The following is a 22,869-nucleotide window of genomic DNA, read 5'->3' as shown; positions in this document are numbered from 1 at the left end:
TACATCGCAGCAAATACTTCACCAGGGTGCTGCTCTCTTCCCCCGGCCCACGCCTCGCATTTGTTGCTCATTAAATGAAACAGCAGGTGCTCAGACCACAAGCGCAGCAGGGCTGCAGTGAGAGCAGTGATTAAACCCCCCTGGAATGTCTTCTTGGAGAGCTACATCTTTCCAGGGACAGGACTCGAAGAGAAAAGATGAGATTAGAGGAAAGGGGTGGGTTGGTCTTTGGCTGCGAGCTCCATGAGGAGCTTTCGAAGGATGGGTCACTAGAAACACACCAGGTTTCTGTGAGGATGCTGGCTCCCCTCTGCTTTGCCAAGCCACCTTCCTGGCATCCTTGCTACAGGGTTCATGCAACGCAGCGCACTCTGTCTCTTGTCTGGAGACATCTCCATTCTCACTCAGTTGAGACCCATCATGGGGTGACCGAACTCTCCTCCCAGGTAACAAGTGATAGGCCAAGATGAAACAGCCTCAAGCTGCACCAGCAGAGGTTTAGATTGGATATTAGGAAAAATTTCTTCCCCAAAAGGGTGATCAGGCATTGGAACAGAGTGCCCAGTGCCATTCCAATGGAAGTGTTCAAAAACCATGTAGATGAGGCCCTTGGTAACATGGTTTAATGGTGGTCTTGGCAGTCCTGGGGCAATGGTTGTACTTGATGATCTTAAAGGTGTTTTCCAACCTAGTTGATTCTATGGCAACACAGAGCAGCCTTCCTCACACCAAGGCATGTATGGGCACCCCAGATCTTCAGGCAATGATTAGCAATGCAGACCCCGAGGCAGAAGCCATCCCAGCCTAACCCTGGGCAAGGCCAGAGAATGGATGCACAATGAACCAGAGTGTCAGAGCTTGCAGAGAATGTTATCAGCCATGTCTGAACACACGACACATCAGGCCACGCTAATGAGATGTTCCCAGTTGCCACGCAGAGCAAATGGGTGCAAGCCTGGAGAATGATTATGTAACAGCAGCTCACTCTTTGGGATGGATCCTTACACCACAACTCCTGGCGCACCCATTTACCTGCTTGCCTCTATCCATGATGCAATTCCATCTGCAGGTACTGTGGGGACACAGCACGAACTGAATCCACTCCACTTCCTTCATATGAAAGAAAATGACCCTTGCTGCCACCACCGCCATCACCAAGATTCATGTCCTGACATCAGAAATCAAACAAATCAAAAGGCAAATGCTATTCTGTTACTGATAGGGGATAAGGAATGCTGTAGGAAATGGATGGGCATAGAACAAAGGACACTTAACAGGTAGCCAGAGCTGAGCACTCATCAGACCAGCTCTAGGGCCTCCTTGTTTCACCCCTGCTTGCCCTGCACCCCACTGGCAGCCAAGGCTCCCTCCCCTCCCAGCATGCCAGTCTCAATATGGTGAATTCTCATCAAGACAAACTGAGATGGCTTTAATCACCAAAAGGCACCAGTGAGTACTAATGCAAGGGGACCCTAAATTATTTACAAACCGGGATGACATGGTACAAGCCTAGAAATAAACTCCTCATCCCTTCTACACATTAAACTCCTGGCAGCAAAAGTCCATGGGACCAGGACATAATCCCAAGAAAGAAAAGCACTATTTATATTTCTGCTGAGCAGTTCACTTCTCTTTGGTCACTCTGCTGATGTTTCACTTCTTCACCAAACCCCATTAGAAATGACTGGGGGCTCAGGGGGAGGGGAGGGAACGCGGTCATTAAGGTCTGGGTTAGCCACTGTAATACAACTAACATTTGGCTCTGTTAAAAAACTCCCAATGGAAGACTTCAAAGCATTTTACAAACATTAATGAATAAACTTTCTCCAGAAGGGCTGATTATAGCCCCCATCTCATGGGTGGATATTTCCAGATAATCTTCCTGCCACACCAGCAGCTCCCCACTCCTTGTTCCACACCACAGACTCCCAGCTCCTCATTACACAAAAAACCATCTCCACACTAAGGCAATGAAATATATTTTGACCTAAGAGTGGAACAGGATTTGACATGAGGTTTCTTAACAGCAACAGGCAGGAACTTCCAGCCCTGCAGCCCACAGCACACCCCTGCTCAGCTGTATAATCCAGGGCTGCCCCACATCCAGAACAGACCTGAAACTTTGCAGGTCTTCTCCCCACCCTGGAAATACCTCATGCAAACTTCTCCCTTTGCCTAAGAATAGCCAGGGACCACCTTTGTGGAGCGCACCACCCCTGACTGCTCCATCTGCCCTACTCCCAAATCCCAACAACAAACAAATCTCTGCCACCTCCTGGAACATCAAATATTAATCAGAGACTGGCACCCTTTAACCGTCACCACAGCAGTACAACGAGCATTGCACATGGCTACAGAGGTCTTTGCAAAGCTGCACAAACAGCCACCAACACACCAAAAACTACAAGACAACCTAGACTTGCTATAAGTACATAGGTGTTCACCACGTGCCATGCCACGGCATACATTGTTCACCAAGAAGACACATGTACCAGTTTTGTTCAAGTAGCAGCAGCACATCACTGTAGTGACCAGGACAAGCCTGGACTTAGATTTTAAAGCTCCCCAGACCACAGAGAGGCCAGAACATCCCAATTTACTGGGCTATAAAAAGCCAGAGATTAGCCAGATAGAAACAAACGCCGGTGAAATAAGATAAGGTGGATAAGATATACCTCCATAAGGCAAAACTTCAATCATTAAACTCCCCTTAATCCTTCAAAAGAATTTTTCCCTGTTATTTTACTTGGTCCCTTTCTGATTTTCTTTCTAATTCCTTTCCATTTGGCATCTTCCTCTCTCTCACACAGTGTTTTCGTGGCTGACCTTCATCTCTCTTTAAACACCTGGCTGAAGGCAGCAGCTCAGCAAGTCCCACTGTTTTTTTTTAACACACCCTTAAGAAACCAAATGCATCAAGACCCAGGTGCACGGCTCCCATATTAACTCAGTTTGCAAGAACACCACTAACGGATTAGGATCTGCTCCTGACTGCACCTGGTGAATCAGAGACATCTCTGCACCCACACTGATGCCTCACGAATGGCTTTGATAGAGAGCTCTGCTTGCACTGTGGGTTTACAGAACTTATCTTAACACTTGATCTTAAAAAGGGATGCTTTTCTGAGTCTCTGCTGAGTCCCTTGTGAGACTGTTCACAGCTTCTGCCCATCAAGAATTTGGCAGCAACTCACTTTGCTCCAAAGCATGAACCTCCTTCACTGGGCTGCAACTCCCTGCTCTGCTGCCTTTGTATCCTCACAAGGTTCCAGCTGCACTTGAAAGAGTCCCATGTCCAAGCTTGCACCATTAGGAACAGCTGCAGCCACAGGCCTGGACAGTAGACCCACTGCTATGTACCTGTGGCTCCTACTCTGAGTAAAGCTCTTGGAGTTTGGACCTGGGAACACTGTGGGTCAGAAACACACTCACGTCATGCTCCCAGGGCACTCTCCTCTCACACACACACCAGGAGACCATCAACCCTGCAGCATCTTTTGGGCATAGGCAGGGAAGAGTAAATGCTAACTTCTACCATGGAGATGCTTCCCCACTTAAATGGGGAAGCTTCAGAAAGCTATGGCACTTGTACAGGTAATGTTCCATGAAGGGTATGGATTACCAGCCAGGGCAATGCCAAAGGATCTTACACGTTGTAAGCGTTCAAGTTCTTCCTTTCCTGCACAGATCCTATAGACCAGACCTCTCCTTTTAAATGAAAAACAAAAGGCAGAGAGCAAAGCCCCCAGCCTGGCTGGGTGTTGTTCAAACAAGGCACCCTAGGAATGACTGCATGAAGCTGTGCTTCCCCAGAGCACCAATATTCTTGCTTTCTGCATGACTTCACCACTCATCTGCTCAGCAGCATGGCTCCTCTGTGGATTTTACTGCCCTGACCACCCCACTGGAGAGTCACTGATGCTTCCCCTGAAGGAGGGAAAGGGGAAATTGCAAAAGACAGTCCTGCAGTGGGAATATTTGTATTTGCACGAGACTTGAAACTGCCCTGACTGCACAAAAGAAGAAGAAGGAGGGAATAAGGCAGAAAACAAACTCCCATCTTCACACTCTGTACACTGCTTCTGCAGAGAAGGTCAGTTATTCAAGTGCTAAGGGGAAGAGGCAAATAGCACCCAACACTCATAAATAAGGCTGGTGTGAGCCTGATCAGGAGCCTTTCCTATGGCAGGCATGACTACACACAGTCCACAGCAGGAGAAATGCCAGTTGATGCTTTTGTGTGTCCTGTAAGCCAACCCTGGTGTAAGGGGACCAAGCGCTACAGCTCCTTCCAAACACAGCCTTCCCACATCTGAGCCTGTAGGAGCAGAAAGCCGGGAGGGGTGAGGTGGCAGGGAAAAGAGCCCTGACAGAGCCCTGCATAACCTTTCCATTATGGCTGAGCAATTTTCTATTTGCACTCATATGCAATAATGTAAATAAACTCCCCATAACCCTTGCAGGGCTATTTAGGACGTTTGCAAAAACAACCAACTCCTCTCATCATGAGCCAAGGGATGCGAGCACAACAGGCACTTCTCATCTCAGTCTCCGCACACTTAATGAAAGTGAAGGATTGTATTCCCGGGACAAGAGTGGAATTGTGTTTCGGGGCTGGGGGTGTGAACTCCATGCGATTTTCCGGCAGTATAAATAATTGAAAGCTGAGTGCGATTAGGGGAGAGCGGCGAAACGGTGGAGGGGGTGGAACTGCCATGACTGAACTTATAGGGCTTGGGTGCTTTGGGGAAGAAAGGCCATGAAACAATCCTGCCGAGGAATGTGATTTTCACACAGATATTCCAGAAGAAAACAAAAAGGTTGATCTTGATCTCTGCTAAAAGAGGAAATACGCTAATAAAGCGGCACTCGGAGAATTCACTGCTGTGCGAGAGCAGCCCCAGCGCAGTAGCTTTGGCTGGGGCCAGTCCCACAGCATAGCTGCCCTCCTGTGTTTTATTGTTCCAGCAAACAAAACCTGGAACAAGGTTAACAAACAAGTGGGCTCCTCCCAAGGCTGAGCTTTAAATCCTGCTAAGGAGACCTAATGGGCTATGACAAGACCTTCCAACACGAGAATAATGGAGATGGAGGAGGGATAACACAGGAGGTATAATGTGTTGATCCTTGACATGCTGTGCTGAAGACAGACTTTCAGCCCAGTTTTACCATGATTCTGCGGAATCCCCTCTATGAGATACCATTCAGGCACAAAACCAGCAGACCTGGGCCCAATACCAATTTTCCACATGGTTCAGAATTTTTGGAAATTTCAGGTGGTTTTAGACTTCCATTAGCACCACATCCTTGCATGGACTCATGTTCATGATGCATTTGATCTTTAACATGAAAAGCCGCCAACAGCTATAAAAACAGGCCTGAATCCTCCTCATCTGATGTGAGGTAAATCAATTTGGTTCATTTGGAGAACTTGTTCCTTTTTCTCTTTGTGGCTGTATCCAGCAGAGCCTTTCCTACATTGCAGTGACCCCACTGTGGACAGCATCCTTGTCAGTGACAGGTACTGATAACAAGAACAACTTACACAAACCAAAGCTCTAGAAAGCAAGGGAATAATTCACAGTAAATAACCCTTTTCACCAATTCCACTGCTTTCTGTGCTTACTACAGGCCCATAAATGGAGTCTGATATACTTCAAGGATCCCTGAAGGATCTTTGCAGGTAGCAAGCTTGTGTAGTTCAAGTGGTGGATGCAGAGTATCTGATAATACAATATTATCTAACCTTCCTGTTCCACAGAGGAGTGGCTTTAAGCCTTTAAAAATCAGGTTCCTACTCCAGACAATGTGAATTCATCCACTGAGAAATGTGCTATCCAGTACAGCTGTGCAGCACTCCCTTGAGATTCTTGGGTTGGACAAACCCACCCAAGTTAAACTCTTTCTAGGTAATTCCTAAAAAAAGCATGCATGCATGCAAAAAGCAGGTCAAGCAACTTGTTTATAGCTTCCAAATAATATCCTCAGAGAATTTTTCAGTCCAAAAATACTATCAATGAATATGGAATACGGAAGACACCTCCTAAGAAGGTGGAGGAATTAGAATTAGAAGAGTAGCAGTAGAAGACCATGTACAGTTAAAAGGATGCAATAAAGAAGTCAACAACCTCTTTGTGTCTTTGTGATGCTTACAAAACCAAAAAAACCTCAAAACAAAACCAACCCCCCACTCATTTGTCTAACTATATATACAGCCCATAGCTTAATTAAACTTTGTTTTACTTCTAGGATGAGGAGCCTGCCTAAAGAAAAATAAATCCAATGCTAACAGAGATCTACCAGTGTTGAACTTCTGCTCAGGGGCTGCAAAAGGCAGGAAGTCAGCAGAGATAGTGAATTCCCTTCAGCAGTCAGAGCAGATCATTAATTGTGTAGCCCCTTTAGAGCAGCTCAGATTGTTGCAGCACAGCACATGAGGAGATCACAAGGATGGAGAGGAAAACTCATCTTTAGAGCAGCCTGCCACTTAATGCCATGCTCCTATAAGACCTTAGAAGTGAATTAGCATTTAACCTGGGTCAGATCCAGTGGAAGCCTCTTGATGGTGTGATGAAACATTTCAATACTACTGATTCCACACACAGGACATGAATACCAGGGAAATAAGGACTGTTGACATCCAGGAAAGTATCAGCATTGTACAGAACCACATCTATGTGGTGCAATGACAACAGACAGCATTCGTCACGGTCACTGATGGCGGGGTCCATGCTCATGGTTTGATGCAGCAAAGGAACAGAGGAGGACACAATCCTCAAAGATGCAGCTTCCAGAGATTCCTGTTCACAGTAGAGTCAGGATAACCACCCAACCAGAGCCCCAAAACCTCACTGCCACCTCATCTAGAACATGGCAGGGGATTGGAACTAGATGATCTCTAAGGTCCCTTCCAACCTCAACAGCACCTAAGTACAGAAGTAAGAAGGGGAGGGTTCCCAAAGGCTGGGTCATTTTCTCAGCTGCAGGTTGTTTGCCACGTCCATTGAATGTGGCCTCTTGTAGCTTGGCAGGCACTTTGCAATTTCCCCATCACAGCCCTTGTCTTTGACGTGTAAAGTCTTTTAGAAACAAACACTGGAAGCTGAACAGATTGTTTTGCCAAGCAAACTTTTTAAAAATGATGGAAATAAGAATTATAAACAATTCCATTTATTCACTGAAGACAAAGATACTCCCCCAAGCCAGCTGGTATCCTAAAGCACTGAGGCCTAGAAGGACAAACAGTATTCAAATAACTTTTAAATCAGCTGAGAAAACCATTCCCAGTTCATTGAACATATCAGTTATTCATTTTTTTCCCCCAGGGGCATCTCAGTTCCCCCAGCAAGCCCTGTTACTGGCAAGCTTGCTGCTGGCCTGTTTTTCTGAGGGCAGGCATCAGGGACCCTGCATGCCAAGGCTTGCAAGCACAGGGCGCTCCAGCACAGCTGGAGACACAGGAGGCATGGTCAGCCCTCACAGCTGGCTCAGGGCTCCTCCTAGAATCCTCTTTTCCTGCATCACCTGCAAACCTTGCCACTGTGGCCTCTCTGCATGCTGGGATCACAGCCTGCGATAGCAGCAGCGGACAAGTGGCCCTGTTTACTCAGTAGAAAGGACGTGCCATTTCTCCCCAAGGACCCGGCGCTGACCTTTGGGAACAGACATGTTGACAGAGCCATGTTAAGATTTCCTCTGAATTTTCCCAGGCTTGTTTCAGTTTCAATCTTGCTCTTAAGGAAGCTGTTTTCAAACCAAACCCTACACCTCAACTGCTGGAGTAACTCCATCCCTGCAGTCCTATGACTGTCAGCGATTGCCCTCAAGCCAAGCCCTGGGGTTGAACCTCACAGGTCAGATATGGAGCCAGGTCCCTGGTTTGGAGAAGGATTTCACAGCAATGTCCATGTCCACGGCTGGGCCAGGATGCTGAGGCTCAGCATCACACACTGAGGGAATGGGAACAGGAGAAATTTGATCTTTGCAACCCAGATCATCCTGGCCAAGGCCTGCACAGCCCAGAGCAGAGGGAAGCACGTGCTTTGACTGCAGACCAGACCCCCTGCTGTCAACATAGCCCAGCGGGAGCAATGGCCCCTTTTCACTGTGCACTTACACCACAGCTTGATGCAACAACCCTCTGTCATGCCAATCCTCCCCACCTCTTCCCCTGCCCTACTCAACCCCACCTTCTCCTCCAGCTTTCCTGCCTGTTTCCATACGCACCCTCACATAGCCCAACAGAAACACTCCCTGTGCCCATCAGAGGCTGAGAATCTTTAAACACAAACCTCCCACGCTGCAAGAGGGGCAAGCTGCATCATGCCCAGAGCCACATCAACAGCCCTCCTTCCCTTCCCACAGTGCCAGGAGCTACACGTGGGGCAGCACCTATGGAGGAGAGCATCATGCAATGCAGTGACCCCACTGCTGTGGATGGCTGAGGAGACCAGGCAGTGACTACTCATCTGGCTATAAAGGCCTACTAGGTTGAGGGGTAGGGGTTAGCATTTGCAAAGGCAGGAGGACACTTGCCCCATTGCATTCTTACCTAACTCTTCACCACTGATAAATGTACCACATGCTTGAGCTTGTCTATTCACTGCTCCTGCAGAGCTAAAAGCAAGGGCCTTACAACATGAAATAATATAGGTCCTACAAAACCAGTCATTTCTGAGTCAGACTGCACTGGACCACCAGGTTTAGGACTACAGTCTCCACCTGGGCATCTAAACAAAATTAACTAATGGAGTGAATATACACAAGCCATAGAATCATAGAATGGTTTGGGTTGTAAAGGAGCTTAAGATCACCCAGTTCCAACCCCCCTGCCATAGGCAAGGACACCTTCCAATAGGCCAGGCTGCTCAAAGCCCTGTCCAACCTGGCCTTGAACACTGCCAGGGATGGAGCTCTCACAACTTCCTTGGGCAACCTGTTCCAGAGCCTCACCACCTTCACGGTAAAGAATTTCTTCCTTAGGTCTAACCTAAATCTCCCCTGTTTAAGGGGACCCATTACCCCTTGTTCTATCACTACAGTCCCTAAGAATCACATTGGCCCATCAGAACCACATCAGACACCTATCCTGAAAGCACCCTGCACTGATTCCTCCTTTGCTCTGCCCCAGAAAGCCTGCATCCTCAAGCCACCAAGGCCCTGTTTCTCAAAGCATAGCAACCCAATGAAATACAGGGTGCTCCAGCATGAGGCAGAGTTACAACCAACTGACTGCAAATGAGAGCGGACATTACAATACTTGATACAGCTTGGGATAACAGAGAAAGGGATGTTTGTACAGAGGTGTATGCAACAGAAGAATGATCAATAGCAGCAGCATTCAGATGAACCCCAGTCTGAGCAAGAAAAGCAGCAATACAGACTGCAATTACTGTTCTTTATAGCACCACTTTTGTTTAATATCCCCTTCAATGCTCAGTTACTCCATTACAGCACTATAAACAATCAGGATGACCCTAGCAATAACAAATGAAGCTTTTGATGTTTTATCGTCAGCCTGAAAACAACTTACAACTCTTTCCACTCCCTAATAAAATTCTTGATATTCTTTATTTTCCATGTTCTAATTGGCTGCTAGTGAGTTCCTCTTTCCGTCCCACTTTGAAGAAAACCTGCTTAGCTCAGCAGACCACAGCAGCAGATAGCTTTTTGCTAACCGATACGCAAAGCAAATCCTTGAACAGAGCATTGTTTATTTGCCTTTTCAAAATTGTGACATTTCAGATGTCTCCGTGCAGCCAAAATGTCTGTGTGGGTCACTGTGCACAGATGGGGATCTGCCTACCTAACATTCCTGCCGCGGCTCCAGCGGGGACTTCGTTTGCCTCTCATGCAGTCAGAAACACAACGTGGGATTATGGCCCGCCGCTATAGCCAGCTGCTGTGTTTTGCCTTGGAGAAAGCTGTATTTTGCTGTTCTGAGAAAGGATCCTCCTACAGCTCCACACACAGAGACCCAGCCATCCTCATGGGAGCAATGGAGGGGCTGGCATCTGAGCGTAGGGTTTGGCCCCTCTGCCAAGGCTGTGGTCCTGTTCCTACTCTGACTCCAGGCACCAGCTAACACAGGCATGAAACTGGACCAGAACTTTTGGAGTTGCTGCATAAAATGCAGAAGATGAGCCACCGTTGATTCAAACTAAGACACCAGGCACTGACCCTTGGTCACATTTTCCCTGTTCACTTTGCTGGGGAGAGGGCTTTTCAGCAGCAAGGAGCAGCAAACAGCTGGGCTCATAATATCTCTGAAAGCCCAAGTGAGCTTGTGGAAGCTGAGCAAGTGTAAGGGAGTGGGGAAAGAGCCACCCTCCATACCTGCCAGCTGCAAACTTCATTGCTGCTTTCCAGCCCATCATAGCCACTGGGAGGGTGAGCTGGCTGCATCCCCACGCTTCTCCACCTTACGCACATGCTCAACTGTGAATCAAGATACTCCTGGGGGAGAAAAGGGTTAAGTGCTTCCAAAGGCACTTTCCAGAAAGAAAAATATGGGCCTTACATCTGTAGATGCCTTTTACTGCAGAGTGGAAACACCAGGAGTTAGCCCTGCTATCCCAATGTGTCCTTTCTCAGCTCCTTTGGGGACAACAGCAGTACTGCTGAACTGCCAGCTCAGGGCAGGATTCTGCTACTGCCACCAGCAAAACCATCAGCGATGATGGAAGACCTCAAACGGCATCCAGGGAACACGCCTCAGTGAGCCACCAGTCTGTCATGAGGGTCAGCACTACCCACAGATGATGCTCACATTGCTCTCCTAGTGATGGGCTCCTCATACTCCCCCACTGTGCACTGTGGGCAAGTGCAAGAGAAAGCAGCACTTAAAGTATTACATTAGGAGATGGCTTTGACCCCATGTGGTGCTCAGGTGCAAATGCCTCCCCAGACTGACAGACAACAGATAAGTGGACTTGACAAGCAATTTATCGTAGTGCTTTAATCTATGCAGAGTTAATTCAATTCTTTCAATCCTATTTACCGAGACATTGGCACCCACGTCTATTCTGCTGTCATCATTTGACCCATGCTCAGCAGCAGACGTGACTTGGTTGCACAATTAAATGATGCAGTAACACTGTGATTTAATTTAAGCCCATACTTTTAGATCTCTAACCCTCACTGAAGCAGCACAGGGCTGGCACTAGGCTTGTTGCATTGAGTTCTGTTTGCTGTACTTCTCATGTCTTCATGGGGCAAACTCCAGCTTCGAAACCCCACAATATGTCCAGTCTCGCTGCCCCATTACTCGTCTTGAAAGCAATCTCACTCCCAATTCAAGCATGTGTACTGCTGAAACAGCACAACCAAACACTTCTGGGATTTGAATCCTTAGGACAGAGCAGCCTCTTACTGACTGCAGTGCTTAAGAGGATTTGCTAGGAAGTGTTTCAAAAACCCCAGTATCTTGTAATGGAAGGGCTCTCAAAACCACTCACTGAGCCACTTCCCACAGACAGAATCGTTCGGGGTAGGGTGGGCTCTCTTTTAAAGAAACATGAAATTGCAGCAGTGAAATTAATTATCTGTATTCCTCCCTAGCTGCATCTGGGCAACTAAGGCAGCCCCCCCCGGGTTTCCCCGTGGGTCCTATCCTGTGTCACTATCAACACCAGGCACTGCAGCCCTGATTAAGTCATTACAAGTCAGCCCTTGTTCCTCCACTTCAAGTCAAAAGCAAATGAGACACGTGCAGGCTTTGGAAGCCCTGAAGTGCAGCTCTGTCGTGGGCACAGTAGGATGAGTGGAGCTGGCAGGGACCTGCAGACTCCAGCTGTTTTGGACAAGAGTGGTGCCTGTGAATTGGTTGAGCATCACTCACTGAGTGTTTGCTTGATTTTCTGCTGCAAGGGACACATAGGGATAAACAGGGACACTACCAAAGTAAATTGATTACGCTAAGGCCACATTACCATGCATTGTATCAGGTCGCAAAACCCACGTCCAACCACTGCTAGGTTACACCAGAAAATCTTTAAAGAACAGATCATCCCTTATCTGGAGCAAATTTGCAGCCTCAGCACACAGGGCCTTGTCCTTATCTTACAGCTGAGAAACTGAGGCACAGATCACCACATTGAGATGCTTACAGAGACATGACAGGGCCATAGAAACCCCAGGTGAAGACCTCGGTTTCAGTAACTGTGCACCTAATACTGCAAGAGCTAAAGAGATTATGGCAGAAGGCTGCCACTGCTAACATAATGGTGGCCCTGACAGAGATTCCTGGGAGAGAAAAGGGTTAAGGAAGGGAATTTTGTTACTTTCTTGCCGTATTTTCTCGTGGGGGGAGAAGCGTTGTGCAAGCGAGAGTTTTCCACTGGCGCTAGGCCCCCTTGCACTTATCAATGGGACCTTTCAGGACTCACTCCCTGATTGAGACATCATTTCCTGTCCAACACACTAACCCCATTGATAACTCCGTGCTTGATGGGAACTTTTGAAACCTACCAGGAAAGGCCAGGAGACCCAGAAGAACACATACATGAAAAAGAACTGGGGCAAAAAGAAAAAGAAGAGAGAAAGAAACAGCTTGGGCCACAATCTGCATGCTGACAACAACGGTGTGTGATTATGGAGCTGTGCATCTTTAGCAGGTACATTAGACACTGATTTAGTCTACACAGCAGTAGGACTGGCAGGCCTGGCACTTCAGCCCAGTAAGAAGGGGAGAGGGGCATAAGAGGAGCATCTGTCCTTTGTCCTCCAGCCACACAGCAAACACAGAAATCAGGACTGGCCACAGAAATGGTCCCATTTCCTACCAGAAAAGCCAGGAGGCCATAACCGCTACAGATTGCAGAACAGACTAGAGACTTCAGATGTCCAAGTATCAGAAATGACACATAAAGGGGAGCAATGATGAAAGTAAGACTCTTAAAGATATCTCAGATCAGCTCTCCAAGGGAAGAACTCTTTTTTCCCTAATTTATCATGGCAAAAAAGCTTGATGCTATTTCCCAAGACACAGCCCAGTCAGCTGTGTACATCCTTAACACTGGCTGTGAGGACTCACTTGATACTTAACCACAGCTCAGCTGCAAACACCATCTTCAGCCCAAAATCAACATTTCCCCCAAAGTTCAGGAGTCTGTCAAACCACAGCTTTTGTTTTCACCCCAGGCACTTACAGCTTTTCTGCCTACAGAGGTATGATGATACAAAGGTATCAATGGACATGGATTATTGCTAAATAGTCCTGAGCCAGAAAGCTCTCCATACCCATGCAGGTGCCTGGAAGCAGGACCAGAAATGAAGACGCTCACACTAAAACTTTATAATTTGGACTTTTCCTATTTCCTGGCTTCAGACTTTGGTCAGCAGCAAGAAAGCTTTCAACGAAATCTAAATATACAGGCACAGAATACAGCAAAGGAGCTGTACAAAACAGCAGGAGCCAGGACACCAGCTGGCTGGGAAGATGATTAGGAGGAGTGTCTGGAAGGTTTCCACTACCATCTCCATTACCAAACTGCTGTGGGAGTGTGCAAAAGCTCTGTTGTTTTCAGTGATTTGGGTAAGTAGCTTCTGGGGGCCCAGAATGTAGCTCTCTTTCTGTTCTAAGTGCATCTGAAGTATTTAAAATTAGATCCCCTCTTCAATGGGAACCATTCATGAAAATGTCAGCTTTAAATGTCTTTACAGTGCGAGTTACTTGCTGTGAGCATACCACCCACTTATCTTACACCCTACAAGGACAGAGTCTGAAAAGTTTCAAGATCATGACATGTAACAGACCAAACACACACAAAGCTTTATTTAAAGGCACTATTAACCCAGCTGGAAACGCGACTAGAAGTGAGTGGAAGTAATATTTTGTGTTAGACAAGACAGACTTACCTGCAGGTCAAAGAACTTGCTGTATCTCCGGTAGATGATCTGGGAAGTCAGGTCAGACCATGTTACGTTGATGATATAGACCTGTTCAGGGAAAAGAAAACACAAGTCAGCGTGGGCCATGAAACACAGGATACAAAGGCTGAACAGCCAGCTTAGGTTAATTCCACATCTCACTGCTGCTCCTGCTTACAATGAGAAAAATAGCCCTGGGTGCAGCACTAGATTGAATTAAAGCTGTTGCCCTGTTGCAGCTTTTAGCAGAGGCCTTGGGAGAGCACCCAGTGTTTTCTCACCCATCCCCATCCCCAGCTCCCATTGATTTTGCTCTCCCTGGGATTAAAGCTTGGAGTGATGGCACATTCACTGCTCCCTGGTAGCACACTCTGGTCTCTACCTCTGCCCATCTGGAGGGTCCCAGGACCTGCTGCAGACATGGCTGGGAGAACAATGCCACCCCTGAAGCAACAGCCCACCATGAGCTGCTGATCTCCCATCCCATCCTCCAGGTTTTCCTTGTATATGGAGATGTGCCTATGGCCCTTCCTAGGTAAAACAAGGAAAGTCAAATGGAACTCAGCACCTGGGGGGTTGTCAGATTAGAGCTGTGCAATACAGCTGCTTACACACATCCATACAGGTGTGACAACACTCAACCCCACAGCACAAAGCCCTGGCTGAGACACATCGTACCGCTCAGCACCTTTGGCACCTATCAGACTGATTTGAAGGTGATGTAAACCAGACCAGTACAAGTGGCACTGTTTTGTTACATCAGTGGAAATAAAAACAAAAGCCCAGAACAAGCCCAGGATTTGCCTTGTACAGCCCTGCTCCATCCCCAAAAACCATCATCTTACAGAAACACTGTTTTGCCAGAAGCTGTGATAAAAGGATGATAAAAATACACATGTGCATGCATACACACACACACATATAAACCACAAGCGTTTCCTTTTGACCCAAGTGCCTCAAAACATAAAAAAACCCCCAAAAAACAACAAAAAAAAAAGAAAAAAAAAAAGGAAAAGAAGTTAAAAATTAGCCAGATTCTACTCTCTCATACACTCAGGGCAAATGCTGGTCCTTCTGCCTTGATGACAGATACACACGACTTCAGCAAACACAGGACAAAGTCACTGTTGGTGACTACGCAATGCAAATCTAATGGAAATCACAGCTAGGCTAGCTCCTGTGTCTTTAAAGCAACCTCCAGATTTCACATATGGAGCAAGACAAGGATCTGACATAAGAAACAGGAAAGCATCCCTCCTCCCTCAGCCCCAACGCTGCAGTAACTCTCCCTTTTGCCACGAATGCAGAAGCAAAGCTCTCTGTCTCTAGCACAGGGGGATGGATAAGTATCACCTTCCTCTCCGTCTCCCCAAGGACACTGGCGCATCTTCCGTGACACTGATGCAGGGTAATTGCTTCTCTGCTTTTAATGATAAACGGTACTGCATGAAAATCCCTGGAGGGATGTTGAAGAACAGGCTTAACAATGCCTTTCCAAGGACTGCTGAGGGATTTCTTCCTTCTCCTTGCCCAGTAGGAGAGAGGTGTCATTTGATGTCCTGGAAGCCACAGAGGTCCTACAGCCTCACTTTCCTCTCTGCTTATTAGACAATATTCAGTCACTAGGCTCCCCATCTACTGCAGCCCAGTTTCATGGCATTAGGGAACCAGACCTATTGAGCACAGGCTGTTAAGGAGATCTGGGACCTTTCCTAAAGCACTGAGGCTAATGACTAAGATCCGGAATTTGACTCTGTTATCTTATCAAACCTATCTGCTGTTCCCACCAAACAGAGACAGTCAAGGCTGGCAAAGAAAAGCGCAGTGGTGAGAACACATCTCATCTCTCAGCAAATCCAGGTTATCCCTCTGCTGTGTCTTACATTTCTCCTGGAAAACTGAGCCACTCAACCTCCCTCCCACAGTACACATACACACAAGTGTGACATGGATGGGAGATAAGATTGTGTAACACGAAGATTTCAGGTCCCCTTTAAAGACCTTGTCCATGCAGACAAGGCAGAGGAGTCGGAGCCTGGGAAGGAAGCTGCTGTTGCCAATTTTCAGGCCAGCCACACTACACTGAAGAATATTTTTCCATGTGTTTGTTGTGAAGGGGGGAAAAAAAAGTTTGTAGCTTCACTCTGAGCTAATTCACAACACAAATATTTCTACTCATTCTCCATCCTACAGCTAGTTTCAGATGGAAAACCCATTCGATTAAAAACAGATCATGACAGATGGGAGCTGACTGGGATCCAAAAGCAACTTCAGATACTGTAATTCTGGCCCTGGGTTCTCACAAAGGGGATGAGACAGGGATAGGAGAAACATATTGTACATGAAAATAAAGGCTGTATTTTTTCTTTAATAATGCATTTTTTTCTCGAAGAAGCTAGAAACGAAATACATATGCCACAGGCTCCAGGCTTTCTGATTTTCATGGCACTGCAGGTTTCCTCATGCTACTCTTCAGTATCCACAAAAACTGTGTATCCCCCCAAATTTTAACAGCCTGCAAGTCTGACAGATCGAGATCTAGTCCAGACAGGAGTCAATCCTGCTTTAAGAGTCCAGCATCATCCAGTGGTGCAGTGAGTGACACAACACCCTCACCACATGAGACTAGGCAGAGCTGGGTGCAAAGGCATGCTCTGGTCAAGAGGTTGAATGTGTTTGGCTCAGGGTGCGGGACTGGAGAAGGACCCCAGCTCTGAAATCCAGGCTCTGCAGGAATGAAACTGGCACTGACTGCAGTCAAGCCAGGATTTTGCAGCACATTCAAAATGGCAATTAAATACTTTTGAGCCTTAGGTGTCTTCAAGCTTAGCAAGAATTGGGCAGCAGGCAGATGCACTGATTTTTATTTCATGGGAAGATCATAGCAGGAGAGAAAAAAGCCTTTAATCATAACCGGAGCTCTGTGAAGCAAGAAACTAATGGGCTCAAAATGTGCTTGGTGGGTTGCAGGTGCAAAATCTGAAATGGCTATTGATTTTCTCTGCTTCTTCGCGTAAATCATATTGCTCCTTGACAGCCACCATTTAAAATGATGGGGAATAACCATTAGCTTGAAAAAGATCTGAAAAATGCCAGATTTTAAAAGCAGGGTCTAGAGGTTTCAAAAGACTTCGGTATCACGTTTCTCTCCCTCAGAGATCAGAGTTTGGTGATTATTTGCTTCTGCTGCCTTAGTCAGACCCATAACCTCTCCATGAGCAGCAAACATTACATCAGCTTACCTCGTTGTGTTTTTGCTCAGATCTTAAAAGGGTCACTGTGAAAGCGATCAATGATATCCCAGGGGAGAATGGGAAAAGCAGTCCTGGGGGAGCCCAAGGTCATGCAAATGCAACGGGACAGGGAGGCAGCAGGAAATATCAGATAAATACAGACAGCCGTCCCACGCTCGAAAGCCCTGAACACCCGCTGGCCCAGCACAGCTGCCTGCAGGGCCAAGGGAGGACTTTCTGTGGCATCCAACAGCTCCCTAGAACAGAGCCACGCAAGCCACAGCTCCAGGACACAGCTGGTCCTGCCCACGACAGACCCAGGTTTCAGCACTCTGCTTCTTGATAGAAGATAAATATCAAAGCATCTCACATGTCTTGGAGCAAGCTCTTTTTGCAAGTACGCTGTAAGTACAGTGTTTTCCTACAGTCAATACATGCACATCACTAAACTGGAATCGTGATTGCAAATTAAAAATTGCTACAATAATTAATTCCTTAAGGTAAAAAGATCTGCTTTCTGTATATGCCATGCTCATGGCCTTAAAGGAGTCAAACACAGCTACTATTCAAATGCTTCCCCTCAAAATTCCTTAACAAAAATAAGTCCTTAAATATAAATACCAATTGAAGTGCAAATTACAAACAACTCACTGCACAATTACTGGGTGCTCCAGCCTCTATTAAAGTTCAACTTTTAATTTCAGAAATCCAATCATTTTTTAGTCTGTTATGTATATGAAAATCAATCCTTCTTCAGAGAAGCAAGAAGCAGGCGGGTACAAACTGGAGAATATTAATCAGGAACTGAGCTTGATAAGCAGCTCTTAATATTCATGCTGCATGAAAGAAAGTGCAGGATGTGAGGGGGATTTTATCAGCTGCTAATTACTGTTTAATTCTAGCTCTGGGAAACTTCCATTTTACCCATCACAGAGCAGAAAATTTACTGCAAACTGAAGTTATTGCTCTCCCTTTACTGCCTACACCAAGCGATGAGGAGAGATGACCTCCTACTACAAAAAGCATTCACTCAAATGTCACTGGGCATGACTTTATCATTGAATGTCTTGTTTTCAATGGAAAATATCCAGGTCCAGCTGGCACAAACCCCAGAGGCAAAAAAGTTCAGGTTATTCCCATGTGACCAAGTTTTCAATTGGCTTTTTAGAGACTAATGTTTTGTTTCCTACAGCCAGATGAGCTGGAGTGGAAGATAAGTGCCTGAAATGAGCAGTGTGATGAGACCAAGATAAGAGCATCCACAAATACACAAGCTATTGGCAAAGACAAGATTGAAGAGCAGAGACTAGAAATATCCCTGCACACGTAAGAGAGGGTGCTGTTAACCTTTAATAAGTAATTACAGTAAATACCAGCTATTAGAAAGGTTTTATGAATGCAAAAAAACAACGCTATGGTGCAATTTGTATGCAGATGCCATCACGACAGTCCCTTTTATCCTGGAGAACTCAGCTTCGTCAAAGTCTCATATTTAGATGTTAGACGTTTGTCCTCCAGTGGGTCATGATGGAGCTGGAAAGAGCACTCCTCACCTCTCATATTCAGATGTTATCGCCACCTGTGAGCTGGAAATCACCAGCACAGCTCAGAATGTGAAGGCTCCCTGGTCTGCTTCCATGCAAAGTCAGTCCAACTCTCACAAGGCTTGCAGCAACTTCAGCGGGTTGATTTAACTGGTGGCGTTCACAGCTCTAACAGCTCTAACTGCAGCAGCCCTCCATGAATTCAACATACATCTGTGCCCTAAATTACCAGGGTACAGGCACTGCACCAATATAGTTTGCATAACCATTTTAATGTCAAAGATGTGCTGATGAGCACAAATCACTGCTGGCCCAGACCCAGATTTTGAGTGATAAAAGCCTAGAGACAGCACTTTTGGTACCCATGAGGTCAAGGCAACAAAGCTGCTCACTTTCCAGAAAGTATCTTGATTTTAGGTTCCTTCTTCCACCCCAGAAAACACTGGCAGTAGTAGCCATGGTTTCCCCAGGGGGAGGATCCCCAGTGTCCTCAATTCCTGCCCTATACAAGACCTAGAGGGGCAGCAGGGAGAGAAAAGTGCTCCAGGAAAAGACATGGAGAATATAAGCTCTCCTGCACACATCACCTGTGTCTTCACTGGGCTTGGATCACATTTGACACAGGATCCAGTGAGCGCAGCATGGGCTCCCTGCCCAGCTCACAGCATCCAGAAGGCCCTGAAAAGCACTGTGAGACCTGAGAAAATCCCACAGAGATGAAGTCAGACCCTCAGCCCCGAGCCCATGGCGAATCCACCACTGGATGATGTCACCTTTCAGCACAACGGTCTCCAAGGGACCACAGCTCAGCCGGGACGCTGCCAAGGAAGCGCTATTTTCAACCCCAGTCTGGAGCTGTTCTCGCACCAGGAATTTGAAGGTTGAGCTGAGAAACAGAGATGAGGCTCGGAAGAAACATGAAACCCAAGCAGCCCTGAACAGGAAAGCTTCTTGCAGGGTGATTGCTGCCATGGCAGGGTGCCTTAGAGCAGTCCCCAGCGCAGGCGCTGATGCAGGCTGCACGCAGGTGCAGAGCGTCTGGTTTTTTCATGAAGCACATGTGGTTTCATGGGCATCCCTCTGCCCAGCTCGTGTTTCCATTACCTACAGGAGAAATGTAACTGAGAAAAAGCCAAAGCAGCCCATGGGTCTCATGGACACGTACCTCAGTTTTGGAAGCAAAGCAGAGTTACAGTATGCTGGGATGGAACAAATTGGACAGCCCCAGCACTTGCCAATTCTCATCTGTGAGCAGCCACCACACTGGCAAATTAAGCAGGACACAGCAATTCCAGTTTGCATCACAATTTGCAAGCTAATTTACAATCTAATTAAACATACAGGGTGGGGTGAAGGAGAGTTTTCCTTCCTTCACTGCTTTCTTTTGTGGATCTTGTTTCAGCTCTGAACAGCAATGCAAGAGGATTAATGCCACTTCTCTTTACAGCCATGTCACATCAAATCTACTCTGTACACAAGAAAAATAAACTCATTTCCAGCTCTGAATTCAGTCATACTCTGCGACTCAAGCTGGGTCCTTTCTAGCTTAGAAAATCCCACCACTACTCCATCCTATAAGAGCACAGACCTTCCTCCTAATGGAGCATTAACTAGGATGAAATCCATTTCTCTTTGCCAAATCCTGGTATTTAAACACAAATGAGAATAACAAACAACTGCCTTAAGCCAGCCAGCCAGCAGACATCCCTGGGAACACAGGAAGAGGAGCTCATTGGAGTATGGAGGCACCTGGCTAGATGTTTTTGCTGGTTTCCTAGCTTCAGGGGTGAGGACCAGACAAGTAACAGGGTTGTGTCTGAATGACGAATCCAGCTCATTGTGTTTACACAGGACAGCAAGCCAGTACTCAGCCTCCCACATTTCTTATATATGGATGAAGTTCCAAAGCCCATAGTTCAAGTTTCTGCTAAGTCTCTTCTTTACCCTTCATACTTTTGGCATTTCCCAACTTGGGATTTTAAGCACTGACTTCCTGCTAAGAAGATGCTAAGACACACAATCAGAGCAATAAGCCAAGAGGGGAAAAACCTCCCTGCTACACCTCTTTGCATGGTCATTTGCATGGCCATGAGAGGCATGAGAAGGTAAAAAGTGGAATTTGCACCCATAATTTGAGACCTTAAATTGACCAGAGAGCTGCAGAACCGGAATGGCTGGGAGCTCCACAGCTCGGTTACAAACCACCTCCGAGCCTCTTGTCAAGCTTGTTTGGCTACTTCATTTGACTTCATTCTGAGGGGTGTGTGCGCAGAGTATGATGTGTCTAATTCTTGCAGACATACACTAGCTGTGTTGCATTAGCAGGGCTCTGTTTTTTAACTGATATCCTGGGTCACATCAAAGACCTGTCAAGGCTCTCATCTCCAACATTCAATAGGTGGAGTTTATAGAAAAAGAGTAAGAAACAGGACTAGTAAGACACGGGTCATTTCCCTGCTACCACCTCTCAGCTCCTTGCAGCTTCCCTGCAAGGAATTAGCAGACAAGGGAAGTGGACAACATCCAGCCATTAGACTTGCATACATGCATGAGGGAGGGAGAGCATCTGACCCTAGTACAACTTGGACTCGTATTTCTGTTTCCAATGGTTCTGTCTACCTGCATTTACTTGCCATTTGTGATGGAAATACTTGTGAAGCAGAATAACCACAGAACTGAGTTTCTGCCTTTTTAAGAGCTGACAGGTGATTAGAAAACACAACACCTAAGCATACAGAGCATTAGAATAGTAGAGTGACAAACACAAAATGGAAACAAGAACATACAGGTTCTCTGTGAAACCTGGCTCCCTCGTGGCCTTCTCAAATACCCTACTCTAGGTCTAAAAGAGGCTGTCTATGCCAAGGAAACCAAAATAATCTAGCTGCACTTCAAGATGAAAAGTTTTCAGCTTAATGGCTCTTAAATCTGGATGCCACCTGATTTCTAAACTTTATACACAGCGCTTATGTCTTTCTCCCCAGCAGGCAGTTGGTGTTTCATGAGTACGACAAACTAAGAGAATGTCTTGATAGAAGAAGAGTCAAAAAATAGAGCCTGGAATTTCAAACCCTTCAAGTAAGTTTCAGTTAACACCACATCTCACACATCTTTGCACAGAGGTATTTATGCCTGTGTGAGATCTCTCCAAGTACCTTTCTTTCTGCTCTGAGAACAAGGGCCCATTTACATTGAACCAGCAGGGTTGTACTGATGCTTTTTCCCAACGACGGAGCTTGTATACAGTGCTAGAGCACCCACAGCTTGTGGCCACATGAAGACAGAGCACACCATGATATTGCTGACATTGGCTTATGTACAGGCACAGGGCAGATTTTTGCACACTGTAGGCATGTGGCCTTACTTCCACAAATGACACAAGCTCCCTGTGCAGTCAGTGTTACAATCACACAGAGGCACTGCTAAATCCCAGCCTGCCCTTCGGCTTCTCATGTTGGGGATTTCTGCTCTGCACCAACACTTGCATGTAGTTTATATTAGCATGCAAATCTTCCGGCTTTGATTTGTAACCTTCCATGTGACCCCCAGATGCAGTGTTGGAAAAGCAAAGCAAGGGCCTGGGAAAGGGAGCAAAACTCCTCCAGGCCCTTCCAGAACAATGACAAAGCTCTGGGACATTCTTAGTCCAAATAATGGAAATTCTCCTGGGATTTTGCCATAGAATAGAAGGATAAATTTGTTTTCTTCTCATTTTGAGTAGAGGGAAACAAAAAGTTCACGTAAACCAGGAGACCCTCAGATTCACAAAGCCAGAGCTGAGGCGCACAGTACTTCAGGTGTGATCTACAGCCCCTGACACAAACCAACTCTGAAAAACTCTTCTAACTTTAATACAGTTGGTGCAATCACATTTTTCATGCACGACTGAAGGATAAAACTTGAGGTGAAATCAAACAGATCAACCAGCAAAGCACAGAACTGCCAGCATAAAATGCTGACAGATGAGGATTTGCATTATAATTGCAAAATGCTATGAGTTGTGACTGCAAACCAGACCTATCCTCAAAACAAACACCACCCAACAAACATGCAATTATACTGCATGGCCATATACATGTAAGGCTGAATGTATTTGGACATTCTTTACAGGACAATCCTGACAACGTGAAACCAACTCTTGGAAAAAAGGGAACAAATTTCCACAACCCCAGAAAGATGCAATGCTGAAGTCACTGGAAAAAACATCTTTCACTTTTGATTTA

General features: G+C 46.4%; 1 protein-coding gene across 2 annotated transcripts in view; it reads right to left on the bottom strand.

Annotated features, from left to right (window-relative positions):
• SH3PXD2A (SH3 and PX domains 2A) overlaps positions 1–22,869 on the bottom strand; it is a gene marked incomplete at both ends in the record, with an annotated part of 250,002 nt that overhangs the window by 193,858 nt on the left and 33,275 nt on the right. For both annotated transcript variants that reach the window (XM_080621336.1, XM_080621337.1), the window contains one exon: positions 13,858–13,938. In XM_080621336.1, coding sequence (XP_080477462.1) covers positions 13,858–13,938 — 81 coding nt within the window. The remainder of the gene's footprint in view (positions 1–13,857; positions 13,939–22,869) is intronic.

This window comes from Psittacula echo (genome assembly GCF_963264785.1).
Source record: "Psittacula echo genome assembly, chromosome: 6".
Classification (NCBI taxonomy): Eukaryota; Metazoa; Chordata; class Aves; order Psittaciformes; family Psittacidae; genus Psittacula; species Psittacula echo.
The sequence above is the reverse complement of the archived record's forward strand: the minus strand, read 5'-3'. Positions and strand labels throughout refer to the sequence as shown.